Here is a 12,984-nt window from a genome sequence, read left to right on the forward strand (position 1 = left end):
AAGACATCCAGTTAAAACCCTCAGAGGCTCAGAGAGCAGCAGGTTTTTCGTGCTGCTGGATGCTGAAGGGTTCAGGATGTGTGAGCTGGTCTGAGACTCTAAGTCCTCTAAGACTCACTCCAGCTGCTCCAGTGTTCACTGGTTTCTCTGGACTCTGCTGTGCTGGGGTTCAGGTCTGCTGTGTTTGAAGTGAACCGGTCTGTGTCAGGTCTGGAGTCCAGGCCTGTGAAGACGACCTCTACGGTCCACTAATGTTTTCATGTCACATCAGTTATTCAGACACATGGGACGTCACCTTAAATCATTTTATTTGCTGCTCATTTTTCTTTCACGTTGTGTAACATTTTACAGTTTTTTTCTAGAAAACTTCAGTCCATTCCTTTCTGTGGGTCTCTGCTGGGGGTGGAGCCGGCTGCTGTGATTGGTCAGCAGGGACACGGCGCACTGGCGTCCTGCTCCACCGTCAGTCCTTTGCTCAGGAGGAACGCTTCCTGTTTGGGCTCCCGCCCGAGGAAATTCCTCAGCATCTCAGATGCGTCCTCAGAGCCGCCAGGCCGCAGGATGAACTTTCTGTAGTCCAGACCCACCTGAGGACCAATCAGGAGACAGCAACTCACAGTCAGCCAAAATCTACTCCAAAGTCCTGAACTCACAGTGGCTCTGACCTAATTTCCTGTCTCTGTAGGCTAACACTTTCCCCCTGCTTCCAGTCTTTGTGCTTAGCTAGGCTAAACACCAACATCCACCTGAAACATCTGGAGAAGACAGACCTTCTGAAGGTCTGAAGGCTTCATAACGAGCAGAACAGAAATAAACCATTCAGTGACTTCAGAGACAGTCGAGTCCTTCAGGTAATCGTCTTAATGTGGATGTTCAAGTTTGGGTTTGAGTCCAGGACTGCACGAGGTCTCTAGTCTGGTTTGTGGTCTTTACGTGAGCTCTGACGTTTCTGTTCTTCTATCTCCTCCATCAACTTGTTTCTCCTCGGTGGCCCTGACGTTCTTTTACCGACTTGCTGTGTGTTCTCACCTTGGGGTTCATGATTCCCTCCTGTTTAAAGCGAGCGAAGAACATGTCCATGGAGAACACCTCGCTCCACAGGTAACCGTAGTACTGAGCATCGTAACCACCGGCCAGGTGCCCGAAGGTCGCCGGCATGTTGGTTCCTGCAGAGAAAGATGAGGAAGGTCAAAGGTCAGAGAGCGTGGAGGAGGAAACCAGGCAACGGTGTGGGTGAAGTTTGGAGGTCTGTTTTTATAGTTATTTTGATGGAAAGTCAGAGGTTCTGGTATATGAGGATGTCCAGTATGTATTTAGTTAGCTTCACTTTGATTGGATTGTTGTATGTAAAGCTCTAAAAAGCTTTGGCACCAGTTTTAGATCACAGTCAGTCCAGCGTCAGTGAGCTGAACAGTGTGGTTCTGCACTGTGCCACTAGGTGGAGCGCTTTCTGTTTGATGAGATGGACTGAGGGCAGAGCTGCCACCTGAACATCAGAGATCTGAATCATCTCCTAATCAGCCTGATTCAGAGTTAACGTCAGTTCACTCGTCTGCAGCAGGATAACAGGATCACCTTTAAAAACCTGTTTCTGAACTGCAGCTGTGATGGAAACAGGAAGCTGACGGTGACATGTGACGCAGACAGGAAGCGATTCTGTGCTGAAGGCTGTGGAAGAACGTTCTGTGAACATCTGATTGTGAATACTGATGATGACCTGAACTGACCAGGTGACGAAGGGATTCCCAGGATGTCCTGACTGAGGCGCCTGTACTCCTCCGCCGGGTCCACTCCTTTCCTGGTGTGCAGAGCCTGATCCACTTTAGCCAGGACGATCTGCCTCAGGTTAAACAGACCTGCAGGAGAGTCAGGGTTATGTGACAACAGTGAAACAAGCCCCGACCAAGAGCAGAACTTCCTGATTAGTACCCACCGGTGTTGGCGAGGCGGGACTTGATGAGTTTGTCGAGCAGCTCGTCGGGGATGGCGTTGCCGGTCTTGTAGTGTCTGGACATCCTCAGCAGAGGCTCCTTCTCCCAAACCCAGTTCTCCAACATCTGAGACGGAGCCTCCACAAAGTCCCGCTCCACATGAGTCCCGCTGAACATGGCGTAGTCCGCCTGCAAACACACCGACACTCAGAGCCAGCTGACAGGAAGAGCACTGACCACCAGGTGACAGCCAATCAGGACGCACATTCAGCTGGAGTCAACCGTTCACGTCTGAGTTAGAAACAAAAACACTGACATTATTCTGCCCTGTGGATGGATTCAAAGATGGAAAAAGGATCCAAACATGGCAGCTGTTCTAATTAAAGTTACGTGCTTTTACACTGATTCACAGAGCTAACATTAGTTAGCTACAGCTGACAAAGAAGTGAATTAATGTTCGTCAGCTGCAAACAAGAAGCTGCTTCTGTCTGAAATCCAGGAGCCACAGTTTGAAACAGTCATCAGAATGTTGAAGGTTATGCAGTAAAATGGAAAGCTTGACAGGTGTGTCAGTCAGTCCAGGTGAAGGATCGGGTTCATCAGCTGACCTCAGCGCACAGTTGGTGCATGACGTGGCCGAACTCGTGGAAGTACGTCTCCACCTCGTCGTGCTGCAGGAGCGATGGGGCGTCGGCCGTCGGCTTGCTGAAGTTGGCCACCATCGCCGCCACCGACATCTGACGCGTGCCGTCGGGCAGCAGGCAGCCGGGCTGCAGGCCGAAACAGGCGGCGTGACCGTACTTCCCCTCCCTGCACAGGACAGGTAGGAGAGGAGACGCTGAGGACACCTGTCACACCTGCACAGTCACCCTGAAGGAACGCGGCGCTCTCGGCCCTCACCTGGGGTAGAGGTCCAGGTAGAACTGGCCGACCACCTGACCGCTGCTGTGGTCCTTCACACAGTACAGAGTGACGTCAGGGTGCCAGACGTCGGTGCTGTCCACCAGCTCGAAGGTCAGACCCAGAAGCTCCTGGTAGATGTCCAACAGACCCTGAGTCACCACCTCCATAGGAAAATACTCCTTCAGCAGGTTCTGGTCCACGGCGTACTGAGTCTCCTCCACCTGAGGAGGAGGAGGAGGAGGAGAAGAACCAGGAGACAACAGAGAAAAGAAGAGAAAGAGGAGAAAAAAAGGTAACAGATCAGAAAAAATCATCATCGTAGATCACGAATTCGAGTGGTTTCTCGTCTTTCGGAGCTTTGACGTTCAGATTTACTTTGAACTGATGGAATTTTGTCTTTTAAGGTTTTAAATGGTAGATTTTTTGTTTCGAGCTGGTAAAAAGTCTGAGGCGCTGAAGAAGGTCGTGAATTAAAAATCCTTTGATAACCGATGGCTGACTGCTGGCAAACTGCTTCTCTTCTGTAGATTTCGGGCTTCATGTGTCAGTCCTGTGTTCTGCAGGTGCAGAGTGAATCAGACTAACTGGACTCTCTCAGGTGTGCAGCTCTCACCTGGGTCATGAAGTAGCGGGTGTCCCAGGCGTGCAGCTCTCCGTTGAAAGGCAGACTTCTCTTCTGACACTCCTTCTCTTTCAGTTTGAGGATGATGGCGCGCTCTTCATCACCCAGAGGCTTCAGTTTACGAGACAGCTCCTCTGAGACCAACAGAGGAGGAGGAGCATGAGGAGAAAAGTCTGCTGCAGGTTTCAATTCAAAGAGCTCTGTTTCAGACCTCCTCGCTCCTCAACCTGACCGAGCCGACCAATGGAAGCCACACGGGACATGATAAACATGATGTCCTGACAAACGCAAACGATGGTCCAACATGTTTCTGAGTGACACCTTCAGCGTGGGAATGTAACGAATGAGATTCCTTCTGTCAGTCACATTTTCTCAAACATCATCTGAACTGAGAGTTAAAGCAGCTGTCAGGAGATTTCAGCTGCTTATCAAACACTGACGACATCATGGTTTCTCTGCAGGTACACAGGTGTCACCTCAGGGCTGTAAAGACACCACTCACCCAGGAAGCCGGCCACCTTCTTTCCAGACTTGGCCATGTTCATCTCCAGGACGAAGTCGGCGTGGGTGGTGAAGCCGAGCAGAGAGCTTTTCTGAGCCCGAAGCTCCACCAGCTCCTTCAGGATGGCCGAGTTCTCCTGGAAAAACACACGTTCAGCTCTTTAACGGCTCCTTCCAGTTCACCTCGCGTTTGGTCAATGAAACATCAGAAAACATCCAAACGTGACGTCTTCAGGTTGTTTTCTGTATTCCACCAACAGACTAAACGCTTACGATATGAAATACGAAATATTAAAACAAGAAACTGCTGAAACATGTCGTCTAACCAACTTAATCTCACGATTGAATGCTAACCAATCTAATCTAAAGAAATATTCAGAACAAATATCCACAGAATCTCCTGACGTTTGTTCACTGTTCACTCCTTTTGTCCCAAACAGGGACCCGTCCTCTCACCTCTTTGCAGCGGGAGTTGAAGGCCTCCTCCAGCTTCCTGCGCGTCTCTGGGACGAAGCATTTCTTCATGGTGGGGAAGTAATGAGGATACTTCAGGGTCACCTTCAGCTTGTCTCCATCCTGCTCCAGAGAGCCGAGGAAGTCCTCAGGGAGGCCGCCTGAAAGCAACACCTCCATAGACTTAATACACCGGGGGGAGGACCAGAGAGGGGAGGTCCAGAGAGAGGGAGGAGGACCAGAGAGAGAGAGGAGGACCAGAGAGAGGGAGGAGGACCAGAGAGAGAGAGGAGGACCAGAGAGACAGAGGAGGACCAGAGAGAGGGAGGAGGACCAGAGAGAGAGAGGAGGACCAGAGAGAGGGAGGAGGACCAGAGAGAGGGGTGGACCAGAGAGAGAGAGAGGAGGACCAGAGAGAGAGGAGGACCAGAGGGGAGGAGGACCAGAGAGAGAGAGGAGGACCAGAGAGAGGGAGGTGGACCAGAGAGAGAGAGGAGGACCAGAGAGAGAGAGGAGGACCAGAGAGAGAGAGGAGGACCAGAGAGAGAGGAGGACCAGAGGGGAGGAGGACCAGAGAGAGAGAGGAGGACCAGAGAGAGAGAGAGGAGGACCAGAGAGAGGGAGGAGGACCAGAGAGAGGGAGGAGGACCAGAGAGAGGAGGACCAGAGAGAGAGAGGAGGACCAGAGAGAGGGAGGAGGACCAGAGAGACAGAGGAGGACCAGAGAGAGGGAGGAGGACCAGAGAGAGAGAGGAGGACCAGAGAGAGAGAGGAGGACCAGAGAGAGGGAGGAGGACCAGAGAGAGAGAGGAGGACCAGAGAGAGGGAGGAGGACCAGAGAGAGAGAGGGGTGGACCAGAGAGAGAGAGAGGAGGACCAGAGAGAGAGAGGAGGACCAGAGAGAGGGAGGAGGACCAGAGAGAGGGAGGTGGACCAGAGAGAGAGAGGAGGACCAGAGAGAGAGAGGAGGACCAGAGAGAGGGAGGAGGACCAGAGAGAGGGGTGGACCAGAGAGAGGAGGACCAGAGAGAGAGAGGAGGACCAGAGAGAGAGAGGAGGACCAGAGAGAGAGGAGGACCAGAGGGGAGGAGGACCAGAGAGAGAGAGGAGGACCAGAGAGAGAGAGGAGGACCAGAGAGAGGGAGGAGGACCAGAGAGAGGGGTGGACCAGAGAGAGAGAGGAGGACCAGAGAGAGAGAGGAGGACCAGAGAGAGAGAGGAGGACCAGAGAGAGAGGAGGACCAGAGGGGAGGAGGACCAGAGAGAGAGAGGAGGACCAGAGAGAGAGAGGAGGACCAGAGAGAGAGAGAGGAGGACCAGAGAGAGGGGAGGACCAGAGAGAGAGAGGAGGACCAAAGAGAGAGAGGAGGACCAGAGAGAGAGAGGAGGACCAGAGGGGAGGAGGACCAGAGAGAGGAGGACCAGAGAGAGAGAGGAGGACCAGAGGGGAGGAGGACCAGAGAGAGAGAGGAGGACCAGAGAGAGGGAGGAGGACCAGAGAGAGAGAGGAGGACCAGAGAGAGAGAGGAGGACCAAAGAGAGAGAGGAGGACCAGAGAGAGAGAGGAGGACCAGAGGGGAGGAGGACCAGAGAGAGAGAGGAGGACCAGAGAGAGGGAGGAGGACCAGAGAGAGAGAGAGGAGGACCAGAGAGAGAGAGGAGGACCAGAGAGAGGGAGGAGGACCAGAGAGAGAGAGAGGAGGACCAGAGAGAGAGAGGAGGACCAGAGAGAGGAGGACCAGTGAGAGGAGGACCAGAGAGAGAGAGGAGGACCAGAGAGAGAGAGGAGGACCAGAGGGGAGGAGGACCAGAGAGAGAGAGGAGGACCAGAGAGAGGGAGGAGGGCCAGAGAGAGGGAGGAGGACCAGAGAGGAGGAGGACCAGAGAGAGAGAGGAGGACCAGAGAGAGAGAGGAGGACCAGAGAGAGGAGGACCAGAGAGAGGGAGGAGGACCAGAGAGAGGAGGACCAGAGAGAGGAGGACCAGAGAGAGAGAGGAGGACCAGAGAGAGGAGGACCAGAGAGAGGGAGGAGGACCAGAGAGAGGAGGACCAGAGAGAGGAGGACCAGAGAGAGGGAGGAGGACCAGAGGGGAGGAGGTTGGACTCACCCAGCTGGTCCCTGGTGAAGGACAGGCTGGTGGTGTCCTCGTTGAGGTTCTTGTTGAAGTCGATGCACAGGTTGCTCAGCTTCTTCTTGATGGTTTTGATCTCCTGTCGCAGCAGAATGAAGTCAGACATTTAAAACCTTCACAGCCAAAAACAGACTGAGCTGAGAGCTTCGTTCAGGAGCCTCTCAGGTCGTCTCAGTGCTCAGACTGAAGACACACAGAACTCTAAAGTGGACGGAGGAGGAGGAGGAGGAGGATGCTCAGCCTTCATTGTTTCACCTGCAGGACTCTGAAATTGGTCCTTTAATCAGGAAATGCTTCAGCAGCTGAGAGCAAACAGAGAGCTGACAGTGTGACACCTTCAGGAAACCCTTCAGGTGACTGAGTGGAACCCAGCTGTTTAAGGGCAGCCTGAGCCTTTCCTGACCTTTCTGCTCGTTTTGGGTCATTCAATGTTTCCACTGATGATCTGACAGAAGATCTGACACGAGCAGAGCTGAATTCATCTAGAAGGAGATGAAACATCAACACTGAGCTTCTCGGGCTGCTGTCCAGCTCATGAAGGAGAAGACGAGCTCAGGTGACCAGAGGAGGAACAGAGGCTCTGTGTCAGCGTCAGAGGACTGGAGGACTTGAACCCATGATCTGCAGCAGTTCATCATCTGGTCCAGTTGATGTTTATATGTTGGTGCTCACCTCTTGTGTCTCTTTGGGCAGGTGGAGGCCGTTCCTCCTCCCCAGTTTGATCAGTCGCTCCATGTAACGCCTGGACTCCGCCGTCAGGCTGTCGGCGTCGATGTTCTTCTGCAGACGGAAACAAAGACTTCATGAAAACAGGAAACTGGGACGAGACCTGAAACAGGTTCACGTGTCGTGAGAGAGGCTGCAGATCTGGGATCTCAAAGGAAACAAGAGGTTCTGCAAATAGACTGTGGTTTTCTCCTCAAAGACAGGAAGCCAGCGACAAACAGCTGATTGTCACCAAGCTGTCACTGATTGTAATTTTAGAGTCTGTGTCCCAGATCTGCCACCAAACCTGCTTCAGATCCAACTGACGTTTGTGCTGTGACACACGTTCCTAACATTCCTAAATATCATTGTATCAGCCGAACATGTCCACCCCGTGTGTCCTCAGGCATCGTCAGTCCAACTCTGCTGCATCCAGAACGTTCTTTAGAGTGTGACCTGTAACGTCGCCGTCAGTCCCACAGTCACTAAAGCTGCAGGAGATGGCCGCGCTCTGCAGCTGACTACGTTTCACCGCTTCTTTCAGGCTAATAGAAGACCTCACTTGGCTTCTATGGTCTCATGCTGCCATCTAGTGGTCATTCAGAGTCACAGCCCAACGACTCTGCTGCTCTGGCTGCCTGGACACGAGTCCACCTGCCTGTCTGTCCACCTGCGTGTCCGTCCACTGTTCTATTCTCCTCAGCTTTCAGTCATTCTGTCAGAAAATTCAATATGTTGGTCAAATCTGAGTTCAAAGAGAAGCCAAAGAGAGAAAAGATGAAGGAAACAAAGGCTGGGGACAGACCTATCGACCAATCATCTGTCCGTCTCCTGATTGGACGCAGCAGCTCACCTCCAGAGCGACGACCCTCAGGTAGACGTCCTCCCTCATGCTCATCTCCACGTCGAACTCGGACAGACGCTTGTCGGCCTCGGTGCTCGCCGCTCGGACCTCCTTACAGGGAGAGACGTGCTGCGGGAAGTCCAACATGTTCCTCTGGACTGAGGCGCAGGAGGCGGGGTCAGCCGGGGGCGGGGTCAGATGGGAGAGACATCAGGTCAGTTTGATGGACTGATCTCAGGTTACAGCTGCAGTTCTTTTATCTTCAGTCTTAAATATCTGACTTTGAACTTCGAAGCTGATCTGCCCTGTGCTGAAGCTGCACGCATCCACATTTACTCTAAAGCAACAAACTAAAGACCATCAGATTAGAATCAATGAATTCCTCGTCAATCAGCTGATTCAACTGATGATTTGACAAGCGCATTACAAACAAACATGATTATTAATATTATTTCGGTCACACTCGAGCTGTCCGTCAGTCTGCAGCCTCTGGACAGACACACAGAAAACATGAAAACATTTCATTTGTCTGTTTAAGTTTAGGTTTGACGGTTCTTTGAAGAACAGTTCAGTCTTTTCTGTCCACATTTGGACAGTCAGGACGAGCGAGAACGAGACGCGTTTTTAAAGAGTCACACCAGCTGATCACCTTTCTCCATCTGTTGTCTTTATTTCTATTTCATCCTCGTTTCTTTCCTTTTATGTCCATCCTGTCTTTTCTGGAAACTGTTCATGAGATTTCTTTCTTGTGAATCAGTCTGAGCCGCAGCTCCTGCGTGAAGGTGCTCGACAGATGAAGTGAATCATCGTTATTAATGGCTGTGATGAGAGTGTAAGCAGCTCTGGGCCTCCTGTTCCATATCTTTGTGTTTTCTTGTCGTCTTCTCTTCCAGAAACTCAGCTGAGGTTTGTTTATTCATGAGAATTAAGGACGGCATCATCTCAGAGCAGGAAACATCTCATCGAGCCAGTTTTCAACGATTAGGATGGTAAAAATGCCGACGGGACGTCCAGATTATGAGAAACCAAATTCTGATTAATTTCAAATCTCACAGATTGAATGTGGCATTTCAGGATTTCAAGCATGTTGAAGTTTAGCTTGAGCGTCTCCTTATTTTGACTATTTCTCTTACTCTCATGTCATCTCGTGGTTTTGATTTAGTATCAAACAACTTTCCACGTCTGAGGTTTGAATGAATTAAAGCAGCAGTGTCTCGTCATTTAAACCAACGTGTTCAATTAAAGCCATGCGCTCGTTAAGCAGCTCATTCTAACTGAAGGTAACTGTTGTTTATCTGCCCTGTTACAGCCTCTCCTGATGGGAGGCCTTTAGAGTGATGAGTGAGTCTGAAACGATGCGTTCAGTGTTTCCTCCAGCAGCGGTGATGGAGGTGTTTTCAGCTGCCTCCACACAAAGCCTCCACCTCTATTGTAGCAGCTGGTTCAGCTGCTTTCTCTACAAACTGCTGATGAGTCTTTACCATCACATACTGATTCTGCTGACTCACAGCTTTACAGCACAGCGCACAATGGACAGCCAATCAGGTCGCTGCTGTCTGAACTCTGTGCATTCAGGTTCATCATCAGCCGACTGAACACACGCAGAAATATCTGGAGGGGAAATGAAAGTACTAAAACAATAAAAGAAGACACGTCTGCTGCAGCCGGAGGGAGAAAGACGAGTTTAAGAATCAGTCAGGTCATGTTCAGGTCACCATGAACACACACACACACACACACACACACACACACACATGCACACGCACACACATGCACACGCACACACACACTCCAGCACCAAACGTGGATTCATCCGCCGCTGAAAATAGTCCCAACAGAAGCTCTATTTCCTCCTGACTGATGGATAAAAACTACAGTGAGCAGCTGTTTGAGGAGAAAAAGAAGCTTTTAAACATGAAACTAAATATTTGTGAGGAGTTTTAAAGATTTACGTCTTCAGTAGGAACCAATGAGACAGACAGGAGGTCAGACAGGACTGACATGTTGTTGGTTTGAGTCTGAGCATGAGATTAGTCACAGTGAAAAAATACAGAATGAAAACAAACTTCTGCTTCAGCGCTGATTATGAGCTGGAGTCGATCCTCCCTCAGCTGAAGTCATTAAACACAACTTCTTATCTCTGTTTTGGTCGTCTGTGCAGCGAATGGAGGGTCACAGTGGACGAGTGTGAATCTGTGTGTGTGTGTGTGTGTGTGTGTGTGTGTGTGTGTCAGTACTGTACAGACGACAGTTCTCTCTGGGATCAATCAGGTTAACTGTCATTAACTGGTGTTGATTCTGTGTGATCGTGAAAGCCTGATCAATAAACACTGGAGAGGATCAATGTTTGGCTGTTTGTTGACTAAAAGAGGAGACAAGACTCAAAACGTGACGTGAAAACACCGTTTTCATCTAAAATTCGCCGCCTCAGTGTGAATTTACTGTTCAGTGATCATTTCTGTCACACATTTTGATTTTTGTTGTATTCTTTTATTTTGAAAGTCTGATGGTTGATCGTTCAAGGACACCTCAGATGTCAAATCTCATTTTCATTTTACAGCCTCTGTGTTTGCTCAGAGTTTATCTGCTGAATTTAAACAGCAGCTGATTGGGAACTCTCAGATATCCGAGTGCCCCTGAACACACCACCAAACAGACTCTGCTCTGAACTGCACCGTTTCACCACAACAGTGGAACTGTAACACAAAATAAACAAGTTTTACATTTTCAGAAAGTAAAACTGGGACCACAAATGTAAAGAGAGACCTGTTCAGCAGATCTCAGGCCGTTCATTATACACCAGGTAAACGTGTTACAGCCAGCTGGTGTCATCCACCGCCGTCTCACCTGTCTCGCTCTCTTCTGAAAACTCTGAATAATGTATGTTTTGGATCTCTGGCCTTAACAAAAGTCTGATTAAACGACGAATATCATCAGAACACGTGAGCTCACCGGTGTACTCGACCTCCACGTCGGCGAGGGCCTTCAGCGTGTTCTCGAAGGTGACACTGTCCAGGTCCAGGGCGCCGACGCGGTCGTACACCTTCTTAGTGTTGACGATGAGCTCGTCAGAGAGCTGCTGGATCTGCTCCGGGTTCAGGTCCCAGTGCAGCCGGTTCACAGAGCAGACCGGCACCGGGCTGCCAAACACCACCTCACCTGAGACACCAAGAGGAAACAGGACCAGCGAGGAGAGGACGAGCCAAAACGGGACGTTACAGGACAGGAAAGGACAGGATGGACATGAGGGACAGGACAGAAAACAAGACAGATGTGGGGTCAGATGAGCTGCAGGCATTTATACTCATTTATAATGAGACTTCTTTAATGTGTGTGTCGACTACAAAACTACAAGATATGACTAAATATTATTATTAATATTTATACTGCATTCCCTCTGATATTTGAAGACCTTGATGAATTATATTTAAATTGTTGAATCAGTGTCATAAATCAGTGCCGTGTTGTTCTACATACTGTGTCTGCTCCACCCTTGATTAGGTTAATGTATTCCTACATCGTCCTCCCATTGTAGTTTAGCTTTTACACCTTTATTGTTCAGGTCTAAGATATCACACACACGTGATGAAATGAACACGTTAGTTTTGGCCTCAACCAGGTCAGGCACATCTGATAGTAATGTGGAAAGTTCTTGGTCTGAACTCAATTTGGGTACATGATGGACTCCTGCAAGTACGACTCACCCTACAAAACTTCTTTTCATTTCAAATGTTATTTATCAAATCACTTACAAACCTCAGTAACAACATGTGACTTGCAAACCCTTTGTGAACCTTGCAGTCAACACACCAGACTCCACTTTAATTTAGGCAGAATTTCACTTTTACAGTTCCAGAGTGCTCAGATATAAAAAGGGACAAGTAGCAGGGACAAGGGTTGTTTGGTGTTCGTTTGGCGGAATTCATGAGCAGAATATGAGAGCTTAAAAAAGCATTCCTTCATGTCAACGCAGAGAGGTAGTTCACCTTATTTGGCTGCTAGCGGCTTCGTGAATTTTAAATTGAAAGTTTTTTTAGTGGAGTTTGGCGCAATGTTCCTTTCGTTCGCTTGTGATTTAAAACTTTGGAAAACTGCTAACGTTGACTGGGAATCTTTTTGTAATGCACGCTGTCAGTCTGAGGCTCCGCTTTCCTGTTAAGTAGCAGCACATTTGTCAACAGTTAACTATTCACTAGCTCAATGAATAAGCAGAAGGAGCTAACAGCTAACATGCTACACTTAATAGAAAAATCAAACCAGAACCGGGGAGACACGCGCCACCGTTGTAACACACCGACCTTCTCTTGGTTATTATATATTAAACCGATGGCCAATATAAGATAATTATTCTGCTGAATTTTAATTAACTGGCTCAGGCACTAGCCTACAACAGCTAACGCTAGCGCTCAGACTGACGTTAGCTAAAACAGACTAAAAGCTAATAAACTGTAAATGATCACAGAGACAGTCAATGAGGAAACACGGCGACCACAGAGCTGATTTACGTTCAAAAGATTCAGACACGTTAAAAACATCAGAACACGACTCACCTGTCGGCCCCATAGTTCAGATATTGTTCGTTAGGTCCGTGTGATTAACTGTCACTGAGTGCTGTGCAGGGGGATTAACACAGCTACAGAGGAAAATGTACATTTCCGGTGGTATATTTCAAAATAAAACCCTAATATAGATTCGAGCATTAAAGGAACAATTCGCAATGAAAATGTAAACAAAAGTGACCCATGACCAGAATAAAAAATCCAGAATTTAATCCTATTATAACTCCTGAGAAAAATCACAGAATTTTACAATAAACTGGCTCCATATTTAACAAAATCAATGAAGTTTATGAAAATGTTGATCAAAAACCAAACAACCAACCAAACAACCAA

The 12,984-nt window shown here is 49.1% G+C and overlaps 1 protein-coding gene across 1 annotated transcript; it reads right to left on the reverse strand.

Annotated features, from left to right (window-relative positions):
- Positions 1-297: 297 nt before the first annotated feature.
- thop1 (thimet oligopeptidase 1) lies at positions 298-12,727 on the reverse strand. The gene is made up of 14 exons (XM_076726953.1): positions 12,643-12,727; positions 11,045-11,251; positions 8,102-8,250; positions 7,216-7,323; positions 6,520-6,622; positions 4,414-4,571; positions 3,959-4,094; positions 3,448-3,590; positions 2,832-3,055; positions 2,540-2,741; positions 1,934-2,120; positions 1,728-1,856; positions 1,030-1,166; positions 298-587 (listed from the first exon to the last, which is right to left on the reverse strand). The coding sequence occupies exons 1-14, from the start codon at positions 12,653-12,655 to the stop codon at positions 426-428; spliced, it is 2,058 nt and encodes a 685-aa protein (XP_076583068.1). The 5' UTR covers positions 12,656-12,727; the 3' UTR covers positions 298-425.
- Between the last annotated feature and the right edge of the window lie 257 nt (positions 12,728-12,984).

Source organism: Chaetodon auriga, chromosome 3, assembly GCF_051107435.1.
Source record: "Chaetodon auriga isolate fChaAug3 chromosome 3, fChaAug3.hap1, whole genome shotgun sequence".
Taxonomy (NCBI): domain Eukaryota; kingdom Metazoa; phylum Chordata; class Actinopteri; order Chaetodontiformes; family Chaetodontidae; genus Chaetodon; species Chaetodon auriga.